Source organism: Triturus cristatus, chromosome 1_2 (genome assembly GCF_964204655.1).
Source record: "Triturus cristatus chromosome 1_2, aTriCri1.1, whole genome shotgun sequence".
NCBI lineage: Eukaryota > Metazoa > Chordata > Amphibia > Caudata > Salamandridae > Triturus > Triturus cristatus.
Window position 1 is genome coordinate 467,805,875 of NC_140580.1, and position 27,696 is coordinate 467,833,570.

At 42.6% G+C, this 27,696-nt stretch overlaps 1 protein-coding gene across 1 annotated transcript in view; it reads left to right on the forward strand.

Annotated features, from left to right (window-relative positions):
- CFAP46 (cilia and flagella associated protein 46) overlaps positions 1 to 27,696 on the forward strand; it is a 1,240,276-nt gene that overhangs the window by 367,992 nt on the left and 844,588 nt on the right. The window contains exon 17 of the mRNA XM_085606190.1: positions 25,805 to 25,950. Within this exon, the coding sequence (XP_085462316.1) occupies positions 25,805 to 25,950 (146 nt within the window). The remainder of the gene's footprint in view (positions 1 to 25,804; positions 25,951 to 27,696) is intronic.

The following is a 27,696-nucleotide window of genomic DNA, read 5'->3' on the forward strand; positions in this document are numbered from 1 at the left end:
AACTTAACGCCCCACCCAACGTTCTCTTATTGTACTTTTTTTCAAACATGTCTAATTTAAACTTGATAGAACCCAACTGATTCCGAGTCTTACTTGAGCAGGATTTATGATCCTCATAGTTTGAAGATGGATTTGATCACAGATATGTTACTTACTAGTCATAATTAACAGTAGAAAAGAAGAATATTGCATAGGTAAATATACAACTATATTTTCATCCGTGCATCTTATATTGTTTGTTTCAGGCCAAAAAAGGGAGTCCGAAAGACGGTGCGCGGAAAAATAGATCACAGCTAGTGAATGCAGGGCTCGCTCTAGCTCCCAATGAATTTCAGATGGTTCTTGATAGTGAAAATGAAGCCAAAGGTAATATATACAAAGCCTTTCTTACACATTGTATCATGAACATTGAAAACCTCCGGCTATGTTTTAGCGATGCCTTTGAGGCATCCCTCATGGTGCTGTTTTTGTGTGGTTGTGCTATGGGTGTTTAATCTAATCTGGACCACATCAGTAGAGAACTAAAGGGGAAATGAAAGGATGCCAGACAGACTTTACTGTATAGATATTTTCCAACATCCAACAAAAAGCTACATCGCAAAGCTAAAGTAGGTCTTCGTATAGTATACTGCAACTTCTTAAGTTTTCTAGTAGACATTGTGCTTATGACCTACGGATCTATGAAACAGTCTAGTTTTTGAAAATAACTGCATTTATTTAAAGAAAAAAAACATAAGTGTTTTCATAGTTAACTGGGTTCACTCTAATTTGTATTTGTCTATAAGTTAGCAGAACCCTAAGCAAGCCTCCTGAAATTTTACTTTATGCAGATTCTGGCGGAGGGGCACTTTAGGTTAATTATATTCCAAGTTATGGATGGAAGTAGAGGTCAGTGTGCGTGTAAGGGACTAGAACTAGCACAGAGATAAAGAATATATTCTTGATCATGGCTTGCTTAGCAGAAACATGACAATGAGTCAACCCAAAGTTTTCTTGCTTACAGATTCACCGAAATTGAAGGTAGAAAAACACTAGCAAGGCAATTAATTCTGCAATATCCCGCCTACTACACAGACAGTTATTAGGTTAAGTTAATTTGAGATTGTTGTTTATTGGCCATTGTGTACACTCCAGGGCAATTTCTGGTGCCTATAACATGATCCAGCTGGGCCAAAGCCAACCTTACTAAGCCTATTAGTAGATTAAAAAAAACAATTTTCAGGAGTATCTATTGCTGCTGGTGGTATTGCAGAGAAAAAGAGGTTGGCTATTCCATAAAGGAGAACCCAACTCCAAGAATGTCTGGCTGCTCTTGCAATAATGCCTGAAATGATAAAGGCTAAATAGACCCTGATGAGCAAAGCATTTAAATCTCAGACAAAATTATATGTGTATCTTGTCTTTAAGGAACTTGGAATTGCTCATAGCCCATAGGATGGGTAAGTCTCAAAGTCTACAAGATGACTCTGCAGACCACCGAGTGCCAACTGGGGCAGAGAAAATGGATGTCAATTGTTTTCTGGCATTAACGGAGTGGGGAACAGGGGCAATAAAGGTCTAGCATACGAGCCCCGAGATGAACTGGGGTGTGTGAGGGCCCTTGCTCCTCATAGGAGCTATTCCCCCTCTTGTTCCGGTCTCACCTTCTTTTCTTCTGTTAGGAACAGCACACCTCATGGTTTACAATTGTTTTCTGTGACCAGAGATAGCTGTTCAGAGGTGGTAAGACAAGAAGGCATTCTATGTTGTAATTTCAATGGAAATAAATAAGAGGATGCAACCATAAACATCTGAGGGTCCTTGGACAGGTCACCACCCAAGTTTCTAAAGACTTTCATGGACAGAGGGCAGTAGGTAATTTCTAAGGTCCAAAAACTGGGGGGCTGCACTTGATATCACTTCCGTCCAGAATTAATACATCCGTCTTGTACTAGTTTAGTTTCTACCAGTCGCTGTCATTCCAGGACATAGTAGTACATTTGGTTATATTAGCCTTTATTTTAATATATAGTTGCATCAGCCTTCTAGGACGCAGACTCGTGCCCTTCACTTTACCTAATGAGGATAGTCATGTTGAGCTATTTAACCACAGTAATAAATGATGGGGGACGAATGATGAATGCTCACAGTGACTGGACAGTAAACATAGCCCTACTGTAAAGGTACCCTGACTTCATCATTCATGGCCTGCTATGCTTACCTGCTCATCTGAGACTTATGGTACTCAAAATAACTAGGTGTAGAATGAGTAGTAAAAAAGCTCCTCGACCTTTGCTTAAGCTGTATTTAAATAAGTGTAAGCTTCTACCACTGTCACCTGACCGATGTTCTGGAAAAGAAAGAATTATCAATTCAATATCGTAAATGATTTTTGGTCGAGAAGTCTACCAAACCCTCCCTCTGCTAATTGACCTTTGCAATAATATTTCGACCTATGTTGAGACCTAATGTGTGTTAAATGCTTTTGAGAATGTCTGTTTTCCTATACGCCCTATATAGAGCTACTTGATTACTGCAGTCACCCTGCTCTTGACTTCCCATTGTAAATGTGAGTGTGTAATTTTTCTGTAAATGTGGTAGAATTGAGCGGCAGATTTACAAACCCCTTGCGCCGCCGGTGCATCACGTTGCGTTACGCAGCGGCGGAGCAACCTGCTGAGTGATATTTACAAGCACAGGTAAAGCCACCCTGCATGACTTTACCTGTGCTTGTAAATATCGCCCCTAATCATGCAACTCTTTGAGTGTTAGGGGCATGAAATGTGGGTTGCTGTGGGTGTTCCCACGCAACACCCATGTCCACTGATGCATTTCCAGATTTACGAGCAATTGTAAATCTGCAAATGCGTCAGAATGCCACACCACCCTAGGGGTGGCATAGCGTGGGGCAACGAGGAGAAATGTTTTAATTTCTCCTCGTTTTTTCCCTCTTTCAATGCGTACTGCACTTTATAGCACACATTGGAAGAGGAAATCACCTCAAATGATTGTTTTTGTGCAGGAAGGTGGCCCTTCCTGCACAAAACCAATCTCCCCACGGCGCAGGCATCCTTTCACCATAGTGCAAGGGTGCCTGCGCTGGCGCATGGCAGCAGTTTGTGCACCAGCACAGGGGGAAGCACAGAGATACGACATATTGTTGTAAATATGTTGCATCCCTGTGCTTCGAAACTAACGCAGCGCAGCAAAATGACTTGCAGCACCGCGCTGCATTAGATCCTTGTAAATCTGCCCCTGTTTGTTTTACTGGGGTGTGCTTAGTGTAGGCGTCCAATGCCAGTCCATATTTTCTAGATCCTAATCCATAAAATCATTTTCTTAGTTATCCTTATGGGAAGGGCTTGGGACTTAGCATTTCCTCCTAAAGTAACTGTAAATAAAGCATATTAATCCAAATCATAAAATGCACATTTGTAATACGATGATTGTTCTGCCATTTCATCCCAGTTCTCAACGCTTGACCTTTTATCTGTTTCTTTTTTCGTTCCATGCTGCTGAATGCTATTTCGTAAGTGTTACCAATATAGTAATTATGTCAAAAAGATTGGTATGACATAAACAGTTGTCCACAATGGGCCTACATTTGACTAATGAGCACCCAAGACAAAAGTAAAATTGTGCACCAAAAAATAAGGACTCAGAAAAAAGACATAGGCTCTCCTTATGACCCTAGAACCCACTATCGAGCTACAAATATCCCCATATGTTTTGACGCCATTGTAATATTTTTTTAGATGTGCTTTCTGTTAGTGAAATATGTTTGAGAATGTCCCAGTTCTAGTCGATGTTTTTGCTAAATATTGGTAATAAGGTAGATCATTTGGTGTACTTGGCTCTTAACTGTGAGCATTGAGAAGCAGCTATGTTCCATGGCGAGTTCTATACAACTTGATTATTCAATTTCAACATGTAATTTCTGCTTACTGTAAATCTCTTCTGATAAACCTTCCTAAAGGACACTGATGCAGTGATTGAAATGAACATCTCGTATATATTTTAAAACACCTTTCTTTCCCATAAAGTTTCCACAGGTAAAAATTCCAAGGGTCAAATCAGTTTCCTGTTTATGAAAGCACAGCATCACGCCAATAGTGTGCAAAAGGCCGGTGAGCATTTGGCAAGCATGGGAGAGACAAATGCTGAGGAAAGGTGAGTCAATTTTGTACATGTGTTGACCATTTAAAGCAATGCTCGTTGCCACTGAAGAGGAATCTATACTTCTTAAACGTGAACAATTTTACAATGATGTAATTGCTGAATTCAGTTTAGCAATAGTTTAATTAATGTTGGATACGTCTAACTGCAGATTCCTCACCTCAGAATTTTCCCCAGGTGCCAGACTGGATCAGGAAACATTTCCCTAGCAACATGCCTGCGTGCTGCTTGGTGGGACTGTTTAGCTCCGCTTTGGCTTCGTACTGCCCCAGAAGTAACAAAGCGCAGCAACATTTAAGCATCGGCCCTACTCTCTGACGCCAGTCCCTTTCTTTCCGTGCTTGCCGATGCAGATTCACAGCTCCACTCCCAATTTAATTGGCCTTTTGACTCCTTCCAAATGAGTGTCCCATCCTTAAACAACAGGTTTCAGATGATGCCGTAATTGTCAAAAGCAGATGTCGGTCACTTGCATGAGGTTTGTCTCAGGTGTTTGGGCTCCAGGACACGATTTGAAGTTGTGCAATAAGTCCAGTCTCATGCACAAAATCTGGGAACTGAGAAGTTGAGCTGTACATTGCGGAACATAAGAAGTCTGTGGAGGTCTCATAAATCCTGCTTCATTTGGCTCCCGAGGCCGTTCCTGCAAGCGGTCAACTTTGCGGTCAAAGTCCTCTGGTATGTCCTAATGCAAACACAAAAAAAAGTGTAGAGGACTCAACTTCTTTCCGTCGCTATGTATTGAAAGAGAAGGCATCTAGGGCTTCAGGATCTCAGTCAGTCTCCATCCATTTCCCCGCCCATGTCCCCGCCCATGGAGCTGATTCCCTAACTTACTCTGTTGCAGCCAGAGTTTCCTGGGCCATCAATGGCACCGCAGCAGATTGAAGCATTCAAGGAGACTATGCTGCAGATTTTTGCTGCACGTCTGACTCCCTCTGGCATGCCTTCAAACCCCTAAGAACCACAGGGGCCTCCATTCAGTGTCCTGCCGGTGTATCCTTCCTCGATGTCTTACCCCTTGGGGCCTTTTCCACTCTGGCTCCAAGACCTGCATCAGTTCCTTCCTGATACAACCAGTGCGGAAAGAGGACCCAGTGCTGATGCCAGTGTCTAACTGAACTGGCTTCAGCCGGATCTCGACCGATATCGCACCACAAGAATACAAAAGTGTAACTGGTCATCATACAGCCTGACTCTAAAGCAATTTTTCTATTGGGGAGAATGCTCCAGCACAGGCACCATTATGTTTTTGGCTCCGGAGTCCGAACAAGCTACACCCCAAGATGGAGGATGATGATGATGATGGTGCGGACGGAAAGAGGGATGGTTTTCTCCCCCTCACCGCACAGATGACAGCTTTTAGATGGGCTTACATGAGAACAGAGGGCTTGATTCCTCCCTTGAAACAGGGTTTGACACTCCACTTGAACTAACAATGGAAGAGAGTGCATCATTTGCTGTGATAGACCGACAGGTAGCTGTAGTCCTAGATTTGCAGCTGTCTTCAGTCAAGACCAAAATTAACGTGGTTACAGAAATGTTGCAGCCTGGCCCAGCCATGTCTGACACCTTATCGCCTTAATGAGGCCCTTACTGATAACTTGATGGACATTTGGTCAAAGACTTGCTCCTGTCCACTGATGATTAGGTACATGGTAGGGAGGCACAGACTGGCTGCTGGTGTCTGATTTTATTTTCTTAACATCCTTCTTCAGAGAGCTCTGTAGTTCAAACTTTGAACAGTAAGGTCAACCGCAAATAATTCCCCACCACTCCTCCGGATAGGGAGGCCTTTGCAAATGCATGTTCTCACAATGCCAGTTTGGCATTGCGGTTGGTAACTGCTTTATGTTTATTAGGTTGCTATACACATGCCCTCAAGGGCAACCTCAAAACTTTCGAGTACCTGGGGTAATGCAATATACTAAGAAAAACAATGGTTTACTTGGGCATCAATCCCAATAGAACAGTAATTGAAGACAAAGATTATCAATTTACCACTGCAAGGAACAAACTGGAAGGTAATCAATACTGTATAGCAGTTACTTTATTCATTGCATAATTTGATTAATCTAATGCTTTATTTTTAGTGTTATAATGAAGATCCAGTGCTCACACCTAAATGAAGAGGGGCACAGTGATAGGTGATGGAGGACTGAGGAGAAAACTTGCTTCACACATAAAGACATATGACTCCTTAAGGTTATGTTATTTTATACAATATAAGAAGAATCTATATAGGTCTATTGTCAATGGCGTTTCAACCTCCTTCAATGTGAGGTTATCATCAAGACGGGGCTTGTGCATCCAGTATCAAGCAATTTGAAAACGTGTAAGAATCACAGGAAGATGAATCTGTGCCAGCACCAGTGGCTGAAAAGTAGAGAGGGTACTTGACCAAATTAATTAAAGAAACAATGCAGCAAGACACCGGGAACTGTAAAAGAATTGCAATTCAAAGGAGGAGACTGACCTTGGGAGATACTAGCTCGTGACCAGCAGGCCTAACAAATAGGGCCCTAAACATGGAACAGTTATGTGTAGAAGCTGCAACACTGCCCAATAGCTTGAGGGCTTAATTGTGCGGTTTCTAGGGAATAAAGAAACCAAGGTGAATAAATGAACGGGCCCGGGACCCCAAAATTATGGAGGTATCAAGGGTAGTATTACCAACCTTGAATTGTGTGAGCCCGTGGCCAGCCGGCCTAATGAGGAAAAACAACATTGTGGTAGCAGCCGCTGCAAAGTACAGTTATTGGCAAGGGCTACAAAGTACAGTTACTGGCAAGAAAATAATTAAGGGCCCGGGACCCCACCCTCACAAGGGTGGTGACACTCACATTTTTAATATGTGAATCCGTGGCCTGTCGCGCGCACGGGAGTGGGGGGGGGGGACAGCAAATGGCATTTGGTACACCTTGGCACTGATCGGGAAGCCAGTATAGATCCTGGCGATGTGAGAGGTGCCAAGAAGGTGGGCTAGGTGAGGAATTTTTACAGTTCTGTGCACATGCACAAAACTTAGCACTCGATTGGGAGTACATGTTACGTGTACTGAAGTATGTATTGCTAACTTCGGTGGGAGGAAGTAACCAAGGAAATATTAGCATATTAATGTAGACCTGGTCAGATTATGAATTAAACAGGTTGAAGGAGGTTCTGCAAAAATATTTGCTCCAATTGGGAAGGATTAAATTAGTCGATACAGCGAAAATCCTAAATTGAATCTCTAAAACCTTGTGTCAATAGGGTCGAAAATTGGATGCTGGCGCGTGCAAGAAACCTTCCACATGAGGGTCTGAGTGGTGCCAGGAAGGAACTGAATGACATCCTTATGTAGAAAAAATCACAATATATACATAATGCTCCGTGTAATTACCAATGGGAGTGGTAGATCTAGAAAACAGACTTAGAATAAACTTAAGGGCCAGGAAAACACCACAAACAATTATGAAAATTAAAATTGGCAAAGCCAAATTGAAATAAGGTAAATAAGTCCGAGATGATATTTGAGATTAAAGAAAGGGAATGTCCTACATAAATGAAAAGTAAAGATTGTACATATAAAAATTGCATATAGAAAAATTATGAATCGGGGTTCCCCTCAATCAACCAGCAGGTGGAGGAGAGTAAGAAGACATTTGAGAGTATATATGATAGTGTTCAATTCGTCTTGTGTTTTCAGACCATTGGATATGGACTGGAATTTGAAGCTCAACAGATTGGAATGTAAATGGATCTTCAAATAACAGAAAGCATCATGCTTATCCAGTATTGGGGTATCTTTCATAGATTCACATGCCTGAATCATTCCCAGTCGCTGAGGCAGGAGTCCCACGGTAAATACAAAAGTAGTGCCAAGAGTAAATAATAGTAGTAGGCTAAAAGAAAAAGCCTAAGGCCTAAGTCTTAGTAGCCTATCTACATCATTATAGTAAAAAGCACCAAAGATTGGTCCCAGCCAATCAGCTGCTAGCACCCTCTAGAACCTTCCCAGCAGAGGCAGTTCTCCTCAGATTTTCACCGCACGTCGTGTGTGAAGGGAGTCTCCCAGAGCTCTGCTCAGTTTCTTCAGCTATTACTACTTTTTGGATCATCCAAGAACATACTTCATTTCTCTGACCCTATTAAGGCAGTAATATGGCAGAGTGGCAGAAAACAAGGTAATAGACTACGAAATATGTCTAACCTTTTCCTCAATAACTTTCACGTTCTGAGAGATGAGGCTATTATTGGGACTACAGAGACTTTAATCTGTCACTTCTGATGAGAACAACGAGGATTCCTTCACCTCATAGGAGAGGTCAAAGGGAGAGGTCGCGCCAGGAGCCTCCAGAGGGCGCGCAAAAAAGCCATAAAACTTACCTTGAGTCTTGATAAGGCACTTCTCACAGAGAGAGGCAATTGGGAAAAACTTCCTCAGAGGCTGATCCTACAACTCCCTTTTCATCCCTGACACTACATCAGGGAAATCCGTTTAACCTGACATTAAGGAGTCTATTACAAAACTCCATGTCTACTATTACTGCCTCACCAATATTGACCTCATCTACGATAGTTGTCTACGATGGTCGTCTCTGACGGCCTCATCTACGACGGTCGTCGACGACGGCCTCATCTACGACGGTCGTCGACGACGGCCTCATCTACGACGGTCGTCGACGACTGCCTCATCTACGACGATCGTCTACGACTGCCTCATCTACGATGGCCTCATCTACGACGGTCGTCGACGACGGCCTCATCTACGACGGTCGTCGACGACGGCCTCATCTACGACGGTCGTCGACGACGGCCTCATCTACGATGGTCGTCGACGACGGCCTCATCTACGACGGTCGTCGACGATGGCCTCATCTACGACGGTCGTCGACGACGGCCTCATCTACGACGGTCGTCTACGACGGCCTCATCTACGACGGTCGTCTACGACGGCCTCATCTACGACGGTCGTCTACGACGGCCTCATCTACGACGGTCATCTACGACGGCCTCATCTACGACGGTCGATTGCCCAGGACAGCCTCATCTCGAAGAAAACCTCATCATACGATTGCCTCATCTATGGCTACCTCATCTACGGATGGCCTCACCTATGATTGCCTCATCTATGATGGTATTGTCTATGACGGTCGTCTACGACAGCCTCATCATGTATGGATGGCCTCATCCACGAATGGCCTCATCCACGAATGGTCTCATCCACGAATGGCCTCATCCACAAATGGCCATCATAGGACTGCCTCATCTATGATTGCCTCTTCTACGGATGGCCTCACCTATGATTGCCTCATCTATGATGGCATTGTCTATGACGGTCGTGTCTGACATCCTCATCTATGATGGTTGTTCAGGACGGTCATCTATGACGACGGCCTCGTCTGCAATAACCTCGCCTACATACCCATGTCTACGACAGCAAAGTCTATGATGAGATCGTCTACGATGGCCTCATCTATGACTGCATCCTGTACATAATTTAATGCAGCGGGCAAGAGCTAGACTTCTACTGCCAGTTAGTCGAACAGGCAGAATGTTTCCTTCATGATTTCAAGGAAGAGTCCAGGAAGATCTTGAGAGTGGTACCTATAATACACTACATCTATTCCAGCAGTGCTTCCGCGCATAGAAAATAAATACTGTGCACCTGCTAAAAGCCCATCTGATGGGTCACCCTCGGCCAACTTCAGTAATTTTACAGGCCGCCCAACAGCGATCTAAAAATCCCACAACGCCTATCACCACACCGCCTGACAAGGAAGGACGTCGTCTGGACCTTATAGGCAAAAAATTCTCTAGCATGGCAGCGGCCTCTATTAGAGCTGCCAATCCTCTAGCCATAATCTGCTGTTATGACCGTCAAATGTGGTCAGACATGGCGAGTCTCATTGACCTCATTCCTGAGGACCGAAGGCAGGAAGCAAGAAAGATTCTGTTGGAAGGAGAACGTGCCGCATCGGAAACTATAGATTGCGCCTTGGACATAGTGAACACCAACTTCCGTCAGCTAGCAGGGGCTGCAGTGCTTAGACGCCAGGGATGGCTTAAAGCCACTACTTTCAAACCTGAGAGACAAACAAAGATTCTAGACATGGCCTATGATGGAGAGTTTTTGGTTTGGTAAACATATTGATGAGGCCCTCTTAGCTATAAAAACTAACACGGATACTGCAAGATCATTAGGCACCCTTTAATATGGGCGCAGATCTTTCAGAGGAGCGAGAGGACGTGGTTTTTCATCAAGAGGAGGATACCAAAACCAACAGAATAGGCAGTATCAATCCCAGTACACCCTTACAGCCAGACATCATACCGTCAATAGTTTACGGCTAGTTTCTCCCGTCAGGGTGGTCGAAAGAGATCACAGTATCAAGGCTGAGACGCTAACAGGAATCGTGATCTCCACAGGGCGCCAACCATTTTACCCTCCTTACCCGTGGGCCAGAAGATATCAGCTTTTGTTCACAAGTGGCAGGAAATTACATCAGAACAATGGGTTCTAGACCTAGTAACCAACGGCCACACCCTGGAATTCATCAAACAGCCACCTACTCCTCTGCCCAGGGGTCCCCCTCCTCCTTGTCTTCACGAGATTTTGAGTTGTTTAAACAAAGGAGATTTTATGGCTTCTCTGGATATGGAAGATGCGTATTTCCACATACCTATCCACCCCAAACATCACAAATATCTTCGCTTTCAAGTGGCTGGCGCCCATTATCAGTTTAAAGTGCTCCTGTTTGGGCTGAAATTGGCACCAAGAACCTTCACGAAGTGCTTGGCACCAGTGGCAGCAGCATTGAGATCTTGAGGAATACAAGTATTTCCTTATCTAGATGATTGGCTGCTCAAAGGTCCTTTAGAACATGAAACCAAGATTGCCACAGCAGAATGTATCTTCTCTGAGGCTGATTCTCAACGACAGCAAATCAGTTACGTCCTCTCCAAGTCATGTTTTTTCTCGGAGCAAGGTTACACACAGTCCAGTGTAATGCATTCTTGTCACTCGGCCGCCAGCTGCGTCTTCAAAAATTGTCAAGGTTAATTTAAAAAAAAGGCCTTTTTCAGTCCGAATGTTTGCTTCGCTCCCGGGGATGTGCTCTTCAGCGATACATCTCATACCCTTGGTACGGCTCAAAATGAGACCTCTTCAGGAGGAACTGCAACTTCAATGGCAACAAGGCATGGGTTCGTTTGACGATACCATCAAGGTCACGCCGCGCATGATAAATTGTCTACATTGGTGGTCGCAGACAGAGAATCTAACCCAGGGTCTCACGTTCCTACAGACCATTCCAGATTTCTTTTTAACGACCGATACCTCCATGGAAGGATGGGGAGGTCATCTGCAGGATTTGGTCTCAAAGACAAAAACAACAGCAGATCAACAGGCTGAGCTCCGCGCCATTTTTCTGTCTCTCCAAGCATTCCTCCCGAGGATTAAGAGTTCCTCTGTGCTAGTCCGAACCGACAATACCATCAGCATGTATTATATCAACAAACAAGGAGGAACAAAATCAGCTATGCTCTCGCAAGAAGCTCAGGAATTGTGGGAATAGGTCACTTTCCACAAGATGCCCTGAGAGCCAAACACGTCAGGGGTCTCCTCAATACCCTGGCGGACACGCTGAGCATGTCTCAGTCGGACTGTTAAGAGTGGAAGCTGGAAAAGGAACAGGCGAACACAGTGTTCCAAGCTTGGGGCTAACCAGCACTGGATCTATTTGCAACAAGAGAGAACAAAGAATGTCAATATTATGCCAGCAGGTTCCCTCAACAGGGATCAGGGATTGGTGCATACGCTTTTCCCCCAATACCATTGATTCCGAAGGTGCTCCGCAAGATGAAGCTGGAAGGTTGCCGTCTAATTCTGATTGCACCCCGTTGGCCAAGACAATATTGGTTCCAGGTACTTCTACTATTGTCTCAAGACAAGCCCATTTGCCTACTGCCGACGCCTACGATGTTGTCAAGGGACGGAGGCCAAGTGGTTCATCCGGACCCACAGTCACTGCACTTGCATGCATGGCTCCTGATTTCTTAGAGTTCAAGGACATAAACATTTCACAAGACTGTCGTGAAATATTGGCCAAATCTCGTGCCCAAAGCACAATCAAAACTTATCACCTCAAACGGAAGCGGTTTTGCTGTTGGTGTGAGGCAAATAATATTCACTCAATTCAAGCTCCTGCAGAACAAGTTCTCCATTATCTGCTTTCTCTAGCCAAGTCTGGGCTTACTTTTTCACCGGTCAAAGTACATCTTGCTGCACTTTCTAGATTCAGGAAATGCTCAAAATTCCCTTTTCTCTGCTCTCCTTCACTTATCAAACAATTTATGAAAGGACTTTTCCAAGCCTTCCCTCCAGTGCGAGCACGCCTCCAGAGTGGGAACTCAACACTGTGCTAGTGCAGTTAATAAAGCGTCCATTTGAGCCTATCCATAAAGCTGATCTCAAATTCCTCACTTGGAAGGTTGCCCATTTACTGGCTCTTACGTCGGCGAGAAGGGTTAGTGAAATCCAAGCTTTCACTATAAAGGAACCCTTTTTACATTTTGCTCGGGACTACTTAACCCTTCAAACAGATCCCAGGTTCAATCCTAAGGTACCATCAAAATTTCACTTGAACGAACCGGTAAGATTAAAAACATTCTTTCCGGATCCATCCACTCCAGCTGAAAGAGCATTACACTCGCTGGATGATACACACTGTTTTAAATTCTACCTACAGAAAACTAAGGATATCAGACGATGTGACCGGCTGTTCGTGGCGTATGGTCAAGCAACTCTTGGAAATGCTGTAACAAAGGGAACAATAATCAGATGGCTGGCATCTGCTATACATTTCTGCCATGACAAGGTTAACAAACCTTTGCAGAGGAAAGTCAAAGCTCATTCAACAAGAACATTATCGACGTCGACAGCTTTGTTTGCTGGAGTAACTTCGGAAAATATATGTCGTGCTGCGACATGTAAAAATGTCCACACATTCACGAAGCATTAATGTCTTCAATTTTCGCACCAAGAAGATGCAGCGGTTGGACAGGCTGTTCTATGCCATCTCTTTCATTAAGATCAGACTCGGGTACTTTTGCCCTTTTATGTCTTATTCCATTCCTTAATATTCATGCAAATGTACCGATTTATATGTCTGCAAGATTTTAAATGTTTGTGTATATATATAGATTTTGTGCATCTCTTTTAAATAAATAACATCTTGCCTTATTCCTGGGATTCGTGTTGTCTCTGTTCGCCGAGAAGGAGGTACAGCGTCATCGTGGTTGTTGCATATATATATATATATCTATTATCTACTGGCGGTCGCCAGTAGATAGTTATAGTTAGGACCGTGTTTCCATAGGAAATCTGAAAATTCTATTTTGAATAACTTTGGCGCCGGTTGACGAATCCTCGCGAAATTTTCAAAACTAATGGGGCGCTCCGCTCAGCTCCTACCCTGAAAGTCTCGGGGTGATTCGTCAAGCGGGGGCCGAGAAAAAGGGGGGGTCCCAAAACGCGTTTTCCCCATGCATTTTTCCATAGGACCTTTAGTCGAATGTACAGCCCGAACGGCTGAACAGAATTACTTGAAATTTGGCAGAGAGGTAGTCCTCAGGTCAGGGAAGTGCCTTTTGCAGGTCTGGTGTCAATCTGTTCAGTAGTTCCTGAGAAAATAGCATTTAAAAGCATATAAATATCTATAAGTGCGCACCGTGCGCGCACCGTGCGCGCTCCGTGCGAGCACCCTAACGTGCGCGAGCTTAATTCTGATTGGTGGTTACACATTAGTCAACGTTCGAATCGGTCGAAATCAGGAAGTGTCGGTCGCCATTTTGTTTGTTTTCAGTGCGAGAGTGAAAAAGGAAGGTGGCAAACGTGAAAAGGGGGAAGGGTAGAGAGTTCCTGACCCCCTAGCCTTTGTCAGGGGGTCCCTCAAGGACCCCGAAGGCAGAAAAAAACATGTTTTTTATTATTTTTTTTAAATCGCGGGGGTGCGAAAAACAAAAAAAAAAAAATATATTTTTTTTATACGTAATTTATTGTAAAATAAATATATAAAAAAAATTATAATACATACATAACTTAGCATTTAAAAAAACGTACAAATTCACTGAAAAAACCATAGGTTTCACACACGTTATAGTTAGGAATTAGCATTTAAAAAACCTTGCAAATTCACTTAAAAAACCATAGGTTTCACGCATGTTATAGTTAGGTGGATATTTCACTCGTAAAAAACCAATGAAATTCCCCCGTTATGGTTAGTTCAGATAACTATAACTCGCGACCGCCACTCTTTAACAAGGATGATGTCATCAGTGATGTCATGAGTGATGCCACTGACCATGTCATGAGTGATGAAATATGTGACGTCATGAGCACTGGATTGCGGGCGCGCGAGTTATAGTTATCTGAACTAACTATAACGGTGGAATTTCATTGGTTTTTTACAAGTGAAATGTCCACCTAACTATACATGTGTGAAACCTATGGTTTTTTAAGTGAATATATATATAAATAGCTAATACTTGGATATAGCTTTGCTTCCTTTAAGATTACTCTTTTTATAAAAAAAAAAAAGAGAATGATGTTTTTTCAAACACTGAGGATGCTGTTTGGGAGTTTATGAACCAGTGTCTCCCACCATCCGCAAACGACAGTATATGGTTATACTGCTTTCTACTCTGATTCAGGCATGTGAATCTATGAAAGATACCCCAATGCTGGATAAGAAAACAAGTTACTTACCTGTAACTACAGTTATCCAGTATTGGTATCTTTCATAGATTCACATGCACCCACCCTCCTCCCCGGCTAGTCAGTTCTCTATATCTGGGATACTTACTTCTCACTTGTGCTAGGAAAATCTGAGGAGAACTGCCTCTGCTGGGAAGGTTCTAGAGGGTGCTAGCAGCTGATTGGCTGGGACCAATCTTTGGTGCTTTTTACTATAATGATGTAGATAGGCTACTAAGACTTAGGCCTTAGGCTTTTTCTTTTAGCCTACTACTATTATTTACTCTTGGCACTACTTTTGTATTTACCGTGGGACTCCTGCCTCGGCGACGGGGAATGATTCAGGCATGTGAATCTATGAAAGATACCAATACTGGATAACTGTAGTTACAGGTAGGTAACTTGTTTTCATACTGCTCAATAAACAGTTGAAAACCCGATTGTTGAGCGCTGGCATCACAGTGTACATTGATGGGTCTGTGAGTGCATGAATTTAACATCCAGTACATTTTTCTTTATATATTAGTAAATATAGGTTAAAGTTATATCTAGCAGATGTTTATTGCTTTAGTCTGTTGTAAATACAGTGTGCAGCTAAACAATATTGTTTGGGTTTTTTCTTGGCAGAGTAAGGTTATGGGCAGATCTGGCAAAGGTTGCGCGAAAGCAAGAAGTTTGGGATGTATGCCGAACAGCTTGCCGTTTTTGTCTCCTGTATGATGATGGACGCTGGAAAGTACCAAAGTCTGAGATTTGTAAGTTAAGGAAATAAAAAACATGACAAGCTTCATTATTCCTTAACAACCCTGACAATTACAAACACTGCAAATTAAATGCATTATATATGAAATCTTTGTGCATATGCTGATTTATTACAGTAGAGGTTTAGGCATTGTCCTTCAGTTTTTTTTTTTTTATTGAATTTTCACTATGATTCCATTCAAGAAGCAATGATTAGATTTTTGACGTGAGAACAAATTCTGGAAATATATTGCAGATTTTTCTAGATATTGTAATATCAATTTAATCATGTGTACTCCACATGGGATAGTGATTTGTAGTTCAGCAGTTTGCTTAAATCATAGGTTTCCAACTTTTAAAAATAATTTTAATAACGGCAGAAATACATTTCTGATTTTCTGTTAGATACTACTAACTGCAGATTCCTCATCTAAGAATACTTCTCAGGCACTAGACTGGATCTGGAAACTTTACATCAGCAGTGCTCACACATGTTGGTTGGTGGCGCCGTGGAGCTCTGTTCCAACCTGGAAGTGATAGAGTGGAGCCGCATGTACGGGCCACCTCTGCACCCTGACATCAGTTCCTTTCTTTCTGTGCTTTCTGATGTAGATCCGGAGCTTTGCTTTCAATTTCATCAATCTTCCAACAACTTCTTCAAAAAATGATTTCTAGTGTGCTATGGAATGATATTCTCAATCAAAACTATAGGCTTCAAACAATGCTGTAACCACAGAAAACTAATGCTGGTCATGGACCCTTATGAGGTGTGTCTCTAATGTCTGGGCTCAGGCCATGACTCGCTGTGTGACAAATGTGGTCTCTTGTATCCAAGTCATTGTAGCACTCTAAGTCCTCCAGCACATCAAAATCAAAATCCAAGTGAAAACATGTAAAAGTAAAGTGGGACTAGACCTGTCAACCTGTCACTCCAAATCCAAAAAGAAAATGCAACATCACTATGAAGTGAATCTTTCACCTTCATTATCTTCTGTTGAGAAGCAGAGTCTTCAGCTGACCCCAAGGCAGTACCTACCTCACCACTTGGGCATCCAGTGGAAGAAAGCACTTCTTGTGCAGTGGTGGTACAGAGGGCAGCTGAGACTCTGGATTTGCAGCTGTCCTCAGTTGAGACCAAAACAAACATCTTCACAGATATTTTGCAGCCTGGCTTAGCTACTTCTGAGCCCTTACTCCCTTTTAATAAGACCCTCAGTGATAACTTGATGGCCACATATAGCCAAAGCGCTGATCTTGTCCACCAGTAAATAGGCAGCTGGCCAGGCATCACAGGGAGGCTGCTGGCAATTCTGAATTTCTTACAAAACTTCATACTCCAGAGAGCCTTGTGGTTTAGCCTCAACCAGAAAAGTGAATCCCAAAGCATTTCCCATAACGCCTCATGAGGGTTAATCCAAGAGGATTGAGGCTTTTGTCAAATATATGTTTTTCTCCGCCAGTCTGTCATTATTGTTAGTTAATGCTGTTTGCTCACTAGGTTGTTATACTCCTGGCCTGTGAGATATGGCCAGCGAGATCTTTCTGGCAGTCCTGGAAGACCTAAGGACCTTCTTGGCTCAGACAAACCACTCTGGTTTAGATAAGACTGATTGCCTGTGGAGTGTGCAGTTGGCCCCGGTATTGTACTTCTTTGACATTCATGGATGTGCTTTACCGGATCTTCGACCGATGTACATTTCTCCGTCATGGATATGCCACTCAATGAGTCCTGCTTTTTCAGTGAGAAGGCAGACTCTGATTCTGTGCTAGAGTACTTAAAAGAAAGTAGAGCCACTGTGTGACTCTTTAGTCTATTGTCCCTTGCCAAGCAGTTCTCACACTACTTCAAAATATTAAGGGCTATTTCAGAGGATTAGTGTATATACAATGATAACCTTCCCAACCAGTACAGCAGTCACCTTAGTCCTTTTGATGCTGTTAACATGACTCTGGCAGGGAACGTGCAGACCAGTAGTGGCATCAGTCCTCCCATTCTTCTTCCTGTGCTTCAAAAGTCACCAAACCACTTTAGTAGTTTGCTCTTATTGGCACATTCCCATTCACAGCAGGGCAGGATTAATCATTTCCTTCCAGAGTAGCAGTCTGTTATGTTCGACTGATGGGTGTTATAAACTGTTCAGCATGGCTATGTATTGTCCTTTCATTTTGCCCCCCCCCCAATATTTCCACTGCATCAGAGTAAATTTCCGAAGAGTACCTTCCCATTCTGCTGCATGTGGTGTGAATTATACTCTCCAGGGGTACCGGACTCAGAAAGAGGAGAGGGTTGTTAATCTTGCTATTTCCTCGTTCTGAAGAAGGGTGTAAAGTAAAGCATCCCTCGATCACCTGAAGGTGCCTTGTGGACCCCCAGGGACCCCCGGACCACAGGTTTAGAACCACTGTGCTACGCGATTAATTGTGAAAAATCTGATGGTGTGCAAGTACTATTTCTAAGAAATCAGATTATTAGTTGAGAGAGGTGTGGGGCTCTCTCAAATTATAAACACAATCCTTGTCAGGATGAACCACTAAAGTCACTGAATAAACCTGTGCTTAATCCTCTGGTAACTTGTCACAAAAAACAGGCTTAACAAACAGTGTTTAACATATTTATGCAGCACTCAAACAGCAATAAAGTGACAATACAACAAAAGAAAAACCCCAACCCAATTTAGAAAAATAAAGAATATTCTACTGAATTTAATGACACCAAGACAACACAAACCTGATAAGTAGATACAGAGTAATGAGTTGTAAAAGTTTCAGGTCACAAAAACACCCAGAAGCACAATAAGCAACTCTGTTATCTAGGCGTGCTGAACCAGATCAAAGTTACAAGTTCAGGCCAACTGCAATGGAGCATGGGTTGGATACAGGGACCAGGTTCATCCCATTCAGAAACCAAGTCCATACGAGTAGCCGCGGAGCTTTGTGTTGGCAGAGTCACTAGGAGATCGTTGCCGGTGCAAGGAGCAGGTCGTAGCTGGAGCTTCGCGTTGGCATGAGATGCACCAATCGTTGCTAACTTGAGCAGGGCAGTTGTGGAGAGCCCCAGGCTTCTGGATTTTCACCTGGAGTTTCATTCTAATGCCAGCCAAGGGTTCAGAACCTGCTGAGACATCTCTCGGCGATCAGTACTCACTCCAGCAGATGCTAGCAACGGGGCTCAGGCAGGTTCAGTTGATGCTGGGCAGTTGCAGAGAAGGACTCTGGAAGCTTGTTGTGACCCTGTAGCTCAAACAGGTCCACCTACTGATCCTTGGAGTCACTTCTAGGAATCCTGGGTTCAAGAAAAGCAGGGCCAGTGTTCCTTCTTCAGACAACAGGGCAGTTCTCCATCTGAATCTTCCTCAGGCTCAGCATTTATACCTAATGCCAGCTTTTGTGTGGGTGGCAATCATTGGCCTACTCCCAACCAGATTCTAATGAGTTTTTCTCCTGGGGTTGGCTCAAGACTGTCTAGGGCAGGGGTCTCCAACCTTTTGTGTAGTAGGAGCTACTTCTGGTCAGTGAAAATCATCTTGAGCTACTAAACCCCAAGCAACTCACACATTTTTCCAAGAGACCCCCCACGCCCTGTTTCATTAACTTTAAGCCTAATTTCTGCATAGCCCGTACTGTGGTTTGAACAAAATACTTAATAACCACTCTCTCTCTGATGCATTTAATTAGTTTTATCGCACCAATCTTATAAGGTGTCAGAACACTACATCACACAGATTACACAGAGACAATCAATCAAATGTTAAATAAGACAGATGACAAGAAGGTATAGGAGTCACAGGTCATCCATACTGGTAGGCAGGATAGTTTAAAAGTGCTTGGTCAGGAGAGGCAGAAACAACGAATTTAAAACTTAACACCATGCATGGTTGGGGGTTTCTCTTTAATAATAATAATTGATTTCTACCCAAATTAACCTATTTTTGCAATATTAGGGAAATGAAAAACTGGGGGAAATCAAAACGGTCCAGCCAGCCAATACTTTGCAGTTTTCAAGCAGCTCTTTGATAAGTTACTTGCTCACTGCTCTACATTAGGATTTTAACTTATAAGGAGCTAGCAACAATATGTTCTCTCTGACAAAAGTAGTAACCCACTGACCTGTTTACATTAGGTTATATATGCACTTTGTGATCTGCAAGTTCTTTACAGCAGACATATTAACCCTCTGTGCTACCTTACGATGAGTAAACAATTCATTTGCAGATTATTACACAATCCTCCGATCTCTCTCTTTTTTTAAGAAATTACATTCATCACCCATTTAATTTGATATTTTGATTGATGTCTGAAATTTGCTGGAGGCCAGGAATACAGCAGAAAGTGCTTTTCCATAATATTGGCGCCCCCACACAAAGTCAGCACCGAGTGGCACCGGTCGCGCTGCCCTAAAGCCGTTTCAAACGATTTGAGCTCCCCTTGAGATATAGAAGCAATCGAGTACCATCAGTGGAACTTGTGTCCTGATGGCTGCGTCTATTTTCGAAGTGTCATACGCAAAGTTTCAACTTTGAAGTCAGTTGTAGTATTCAAGAGAAAGTCCCGTTAATTGAAGCAGTAAGAATAAAGAGAGAGTGAATAAAGAAGAAGTTAATCCGGCAGAGTAAGAGGCCCCCTTTTGCAGCCAAGACTCTTTACGAGCCCGTTCCCCTTTGATTGACAACAAGAGGCAACTGTAATACTATTGGGTACATCTGTTCAATCACCTATATCCTAGGCTGGTATACATCTCCTGTGTCCTGAAGAAGACCCGATATGACTACTCACAACTAGTGTTTGATGTAGGGTCGAAACGTTGACGGTTCTCCAGTCCCCTATTAATCGGATTTCCTTGTTGATAACAAAAAGATAGGACATGTGCCTTACAAGGATTATTGTATACCCATGAGGAAATTAAGGACTTTTCACAATAAGGAACTTTGTATATATTTTGGTTTTACTTAGTAAATACGTGCATATATTGTAATTATTTACACTGTCACCTATTGCACTAAGTCACTTTATTCACTTGGTCACTGCGTCGTTTTTCAAAAATATTGTATATACAGCCTTATCTTTATCTTTTCCTTGTTTTGGATTTTGTTTATCTCTGAAAGAGTTGATACTTAACTTAAAACACAAAGAATAAATTTCTGTATCTAAAATTGTACATCTTTGTTCGATATTGATTATCCAATTGATTTATATATGCTGTGGTTTTTTGATTCACTACGATTGAAATTAATTGTTTCCCTATGGAACCATTGTTTATATAATGCTAAAGCCGGCCCTGGCGTTAGCAGCACAATACAAAGATACACACCCGCAACGCTATTAGGCATCACTCACGTAGTGATAAGATAAAGTAGTAAAGGTCCTAAAAAATCACTGCAGCCAAAACTGATCAAATTCTTTCAACCTAGAAACTTATGTTGCGGGCTAGCACAGAGTATATTAATTCCAGCATACAATAACATGTGTTGGCGATACTTTCTCCATACAGGCTTCAAATTCGGAAATGCATTCCAGGCAAAGGTACGAGCCATTCAGACTCATCTAGAAATCAGAAGAATGGTTAAGAGCTGGTTATTCCAAGAGTGATTTCCAGGAAACATACGTTTGTTTTGTCTGCAAAGACGAGAGTCAGACTCAATACAAATACCGGCTCAACTCTATTGCTGGATCAGGCCTGCACTGGACAACCATCTTGTCTGAAGTCTTGTTTGAACAGAACATAATAGAAAGGCCAACACACCTGCAAAGATAGTAGACTCCTTAATCTCCACCTGCACAAACCCTATGTAAGTACTTTTAATTTGAACCTCAGGTGCCACTTTGCTTTATTACTGTTAAGGCAGATGTAAAGCACAGTGGCAGCCGATGTTAAAATCAAAGGTCCTTGCATGCTCTGAACAGCTTTCACAGTCATGCAAGGGCAAATATACAACGTGGTGTAGTAATCAGTGAAAGGCTTTCACTGATTACTACACTGCGCTATATATTTGCCTTTGCATGACTGTGAAATCTGTTCAGAGCATGCACGGACCATTCATTTTTTGTGTTGCCTGCCACCCTGCTTTATTAAAGGCAGAAAGGAAGATTTAAAAGTGCGGTAGCAGCACCGTGCATGCAAGGACTTTTAATTTGAACGTCGGGTGCTACTTTGCTTTATTACTGTTAAGGCAAATGTAAAGCAAGGTGGCAGCCAATGTTAAAATAAAAGGTCCTTGCATGCTCTGAACAGCTTTCACAGTCATGCAAAGGCAAATATATAGCGCGGTGTAGTAATCAGTGAAAGGCTTTCACCGATTACTATACTGCGCTATATATTTGCCTGTGCATGACTGTGAAAGCAGTTCAGTGCAGGCAAGCACTTTCAATTTAACACTGGCTATCACGCTTTATTCCTGCTTAATGCAGATGTAAAGTACGGTGGCAGCCTATGTTAAAATCAAAGATACTTGCATGCGCTTTGATTGACTACTACGCGAAGGCAAATTAAAGCGTGGTAAAGTCAGTGAGAGCGGATTAGTGCAGGCAAGAACCTTGAATTGTAACATAGGCTGCCACCGTGGTACTGGCCCAGTGCCTGAAAGGACTTCTAATTTTAACGTTGCCTGCCACTGCGCTTTATAACCGAAGGCAGATCTAAAGCGCAGTGGCAGCCAACGTTAAAATGAAAGGGGCTTGCATGCAGTGAGTCAATTTTACCGACTCTGCTACTGCTCGGTCAGGGGCCCACTTACCTCACAACAGCAGCTGCTCCGGGAGGCCCAAACGGAAAAGAAATGCGAAACGCGGGCAAAGCCTGGAAAAGACAGGTGGCACCTGACTAAGAGGAGAAACGTCACGTTCTCCAGCCCGCCCTGCCCCAGCTAAACTCCCTTCAGCCAATCAGAACAGCTGGTTCGTGTGAGGGCGGGCAAGGGCTGATAGCTGTCAAAGAGCATGAAGGGCTACAAAATGAAAAGCTTATATCACGTCTCAATAATTATACAGCGGCGCAAGCTACTCCCAAAGGGTCGGCGAGCTACCGGTAGCTCGCGATCAACCTGTTGGAGACCCCTGGTCTAGGGTGACAAGGGCAATGGCACGTCTGGTGTCTGGTTCCTTTGCATGTGCAGCAGGCAGAGTGTTTTGAAGTGTAATCCGGTTAGGGCACAGCTTTTACCCGACCATCTCTTCAGGAAGATCCACTCCCTCTGCACACAGATCCCTTTTATCCCTGTCTCTGGATGAAATGCACAACACACCACAGGAGAGGCATTCACGGTCATGTGGCCCTAGCAGAAAGGCTAATTTGGTTTAGGCAGAAGAATGTCAACTCTCTAAAAGTCGCATTTTCAGAATAGTAACTTAAAATCTAACCTTACCATTCAAAATAATTTTATATTATTATTCAAATGAATGGAAGAAGTATGTATCTGTTCCCAAACTGTAGTTATCACTTATTGAGTGTACTAAGGTAACCCAGTGGTAGTCTATGAGAGGGGTTGCATTACTACAGCGAAAAACAGCTTTAGGAGCTTTTTCACAGTCAGGACATGTTACATTTAAATACACATGTCCTACATTTTAAATATGAAGCACACATCCTACCCCCTGAGCCTTTAGAACCTATCTTAAGGGTGACTAATAAGTATTAAAAATGAAGGTTTAGAACTGGTAACAGGTTATTTTGCCAGGTTTAAAACTACACAAAAGGCTGTGGTGGCAGGCCTCAGACATGTTTTACAGTACTACTTTAGTGGGAGTTGCATACAGTGCTGCTGCCCAGTTGTAGAATTTTATTTGCAGGCCCTGTGTACAGGAAGTATGTTCCTTATGCATGCATTGATGGAGCTAGCTCCAAGCCTTAGACACCAGAGGTGATGATAGCCTGCCCTTATGGTAGTCCTCCAATTCCTGATGGCAGGCAATTGCATCTTATCCTGATGATTCTATTTTTACAAGTGGCTTTTGATGGGTAATACTCTTCTATATGTGGACTGGGAGTTTTGCTCTTGTGGTTCTAACGTTTAAGGCAAACCAGTGCAGGCTTTTCTGGACTGCTGCCTACTGGGTCTTTTTGACTGATTAAAAACTATTTTACATTGTTTTCACACAGGTCAGTTTTGGAATACCTAGATGATGCATACATAGGTGACTTTGTTGTAGGTTTAATTTAGCCACAAGACCTGTCGGGGTTGGGTGTAGTCGGATGGCTCAGTGGACTAATGAATCCACCAAGACTTTGTATTTACGTGCTGCGGTCACAGGTTTGAATCTCAGCCCATGCACTCAGCCCTTTGTCCTTCTGAGGTTATTTTGATAAGTACTAAGGTCATCAACAAGGAGTACCAGATGTATCAATACACATCTTTTATTCATAGTCAAGAAAAACACAAGCGACTCTGTGCTTCACAAAGTTAAATGTTAGGTTATTTTCCAGGTTTCAAGAATGGAGGGAGTTAGAAGAGAAATACTTTGCGTGACTATATTGGTGGAATGAGTGGACAGAGAGAGGTGGGATGAGTAGATGAATGATCATCCAGATGGAGGACATGTGATGGGTGTGATGAGTAGGTTCAGCTTGATGATTTCTGAATATACTGAAGGGGACGGGTCACGGATCACTGGCTAATGGCTTGAATGAGAATGTGGAAGTTTGATCACTGAAATTGAAAGTTGTAAAAGGGGGAGAGAAGACTAATGGTTCAAAATGGAAAGTGTTACAGGTGATGGGAACTTGATGCGCAGCTTAATAAATCATGGGAAGGGTAAGGGAGATCAGAATGGAAAGCGAGGAGGAAGACGAAAGAGGATAGACAGTGTAGAGAACAAATCAAAATGGATGGTAGAGACAGAAATTTGGGTAGTATCTCAGAGAGATAAGAATGCAAGATCATAGTCTTGATCGATAACTTTTAGCTTGTCAATGACATTGATGGAAGCAAACAGAAGATGCAGATTCAAGGAAAAGCTTGAAATACTTGGAGATCAAGGTTCTCCTAGGAACAGAGTGGTGCAACAGACAGAAGAACAGAAGTGTTTAAGGCTTTGAAGTTGACCCATATACAGCATAGGTGCAACAAAAGGAAGATGCAGAATCCACTGAAGAACCAAATTACTTACAGAGTATGACATCCAACCAGGAGCAGCGTAAGCACTCAAAAGGAGAACACCTTTTCCTGCTAGAAAAACAAAGCTTTTAAATCGACCCACGAATGTGCAGGGTAAACCGAGCTAAATACACAGCTTCCTAGAAAAAACTAAAGTTACTCTCCACCTAAAAGGTCCCACATCTTGGGTGCTACCAAATGGAATATGAAGCTGCCTAGTAAAATTCGAGTATGATAATGAAGTGCAATGTGTCATAAGTGCAACCAAACAGAAGGCACTGCGTTCTATTAAAATAACCTGTTATTGAAAGTATAAAATCTCTTTAGGAGCTGTCCGCAAGCAAGCAAAGGAGAGGCACATTTTCTTAGTTGGGTTTCAAGTTATATGACATGGAAGTTAGGGTTCATCAGTGACAGCAGCAGTGAGTAACAGCAGAGAGGAATTGTGGCTAAGACAGTAAAGGAAAGGGGAGAGTTTCTAAATTTTGGTGATGCGGATAGAGGTGAAAACAGGACTATTTCAGGGCAGTGTTTTTGGCCAGAGGCCCACTATAGCCAAACCGTAACAAAAGGTATGACTTCATAGAATTCACCCTTGAACTTCTGCCCTTTAACTGGGCGTCTAAGCTGAATGCGATAAAAGGTGTTTTCTGGAGGGGAAAGCCGACATGGAGGCAACTTGTTGCAGGCTAGTGTCTCTTTTGGTGGTGTAAGCCAATGCCTACCATTGCCTTACTGTTGCCCCAATCCTCCAAGTTAGGACATTTGTGATGGCCAAGACTACATCTCCCAAAGTGCATTTGGTTGTTATATGAATTCACGGAACTGGGAAATAGTATCACTGATGACATGAAATCACCTCAAGAATTTTGTTTTTAACCAAGTTAATGATTGGGTTTTCATAAATACAAACACTTTTCTTAATCTACTTCTTTGCAGAATTTAATCTGAAATGTTACGTGACATAAATAGATAACAAATTTAAGCATAAGTAAAACACAAAGATATTATTCAAATTCTCATTTGGTAATGAGAAATACACAACTCAATAATCTTGATTTGTTGCTATTTCTTTCTTTCACAGTGCCCAAAAAAAGTTCAAGCACAAATAGAGTGGATGATAGTCATACATCACTCTCAAGCTCTGTCTCATCTACTCTCAAGCAATCATTTGATCCTGACAGAGCTTTTCTAAGACTTCTGGCAGAAATAAGATTTATTAATGCAGAGGTTGGTAAATCTAAGATTTTTAATCTACACTTCTCTGCTGTTATGCAGTGTATTGTAGTGCTCTGTGTATTGGGTTGTGTTCTTACAGGTCTTTGTTGTTGTCCACGTCTTTTCTTTGTTGATGTTATTCTACATGTTATTTGTAATATTCGACTCTATATATAATGTGGTTTTTAGTATGTAAATAAAATGTTTGATGTTGGAAAGTGTACACGGCGAAGGTGGAAATTAACGTTGAGTGAGGACGGTGAGAGTGGAAGCTAGAATTAAAGTATTATCTTAATAAGTGAATTTGATAAATTTTTATGTTCTGTGTTATAGCCATTATTGCACCCCTTCAAAACATAACTCCTCTTTAACTTTAGAATTTTTTCAGGAAATTTTACTGTTTTTCTTTTTAGATGCACTTGTCTGCTAATGTTTAAGGGGAGCCTCCTTTACAATAGGATTTATTTTGTTGCAAACCAGTCGTGGGCAGTTGTCTGTTTTCACGGCCCTCCTTTACCATCATTTTCTGATGGGTAGGGTAGACCTGGGGTAGGAACAGCCCCTTGGCACTGTTAGTGCTTAAGCAGTCTGTCTTGGTAAGGGGGGGGTATTAGTCACTGCCTTGGTGAATTGAGGAGCCACATTAGATGCTTTAGCATCCCTTTCTTGCACACTGTCCCACTTTCCCCAGTGCCTGTGGTTTTGTTTTTTCATCCTCCATGCCAAAGTCAATCAATCAGTCAATACACATTTACTAGAGCGCGGCACAGTCACCCCTCAGAGAATCTGGGCGCTGGGGTGCGAGGTCTCCATTGAAAAGCCAGGTATTGAAGAAACGATGGGAATGGGGAAGAAACAAGCAGAAAAAGGCAAAATAGAGGGCAGAAAAATGAGCTGGCAGAAAAGGCAAAAACAGAGGGCAGAAAAACGAGCAGAAAGGCTAAACAGAGCAGAAGAGGGCAATACAAAGGGCAGAAAAAATTAGCAGAAAAGACCAAACAGAAGGCAGAAAAAAGAGCAGTCAAGGCAAAACAAAGGGCAGAAAAACTAGCAAAACAGAGGGCAGAAACATGAGCAGAAAGGCAAAATAGAGGGCAGAAAAACGAGCAGAAAAAGCAAGACAGAGTTGAAGAGGGCAAAACAGAGGTCAGAACAAATTAGCAAAAAAGGCCAAACAGATGGCAGAAAAACGAGCAGAAAGGCAAAACAGAGGCCAGAAAAACGAGCAAAAAAGGCAAAAGAAAGCAGAGGAGGGCAAAACAGATGGCACAAAAACAAGCAGAAATGGCAAAACGGAGGGCAGAAAAAATGAGCAGGAAAGGCAAAACAGAGCAAGAAACGAGCATAGGAGGCGCAAACAGAGGGCAGCAGGTAGACAGGCAACAGAGGGTAGCAGACTGCAGGCAAGCTGGACAGGAGAACTGTCGCAGGGAGAGCTGGCACGAGGACAAATGGGTATGTATATTCATTTTGTTTAAAAATGCAGTGCCCGTTACAGAGCACTGGATTCTAACAATCTAATAGCACTTTTAAAAGATTACTGAAACCTGCTTGCACAGGGATTTCACAACTTCAGTGGCTTGTCTCAGTAGGCATTTGTACTACTAGGATTGCTTTTGTTTGCATTTTGTATCCTTTAAAATGTTGAAAGTGGCATTTTGGCTAACTAATTTCAAAGAGCAGTTAATAGTTTTCTTGAACTATTACAACCCAGATCTACTAGACCTTCACTCTTTCCCACTGAATTAATCTGTCAGT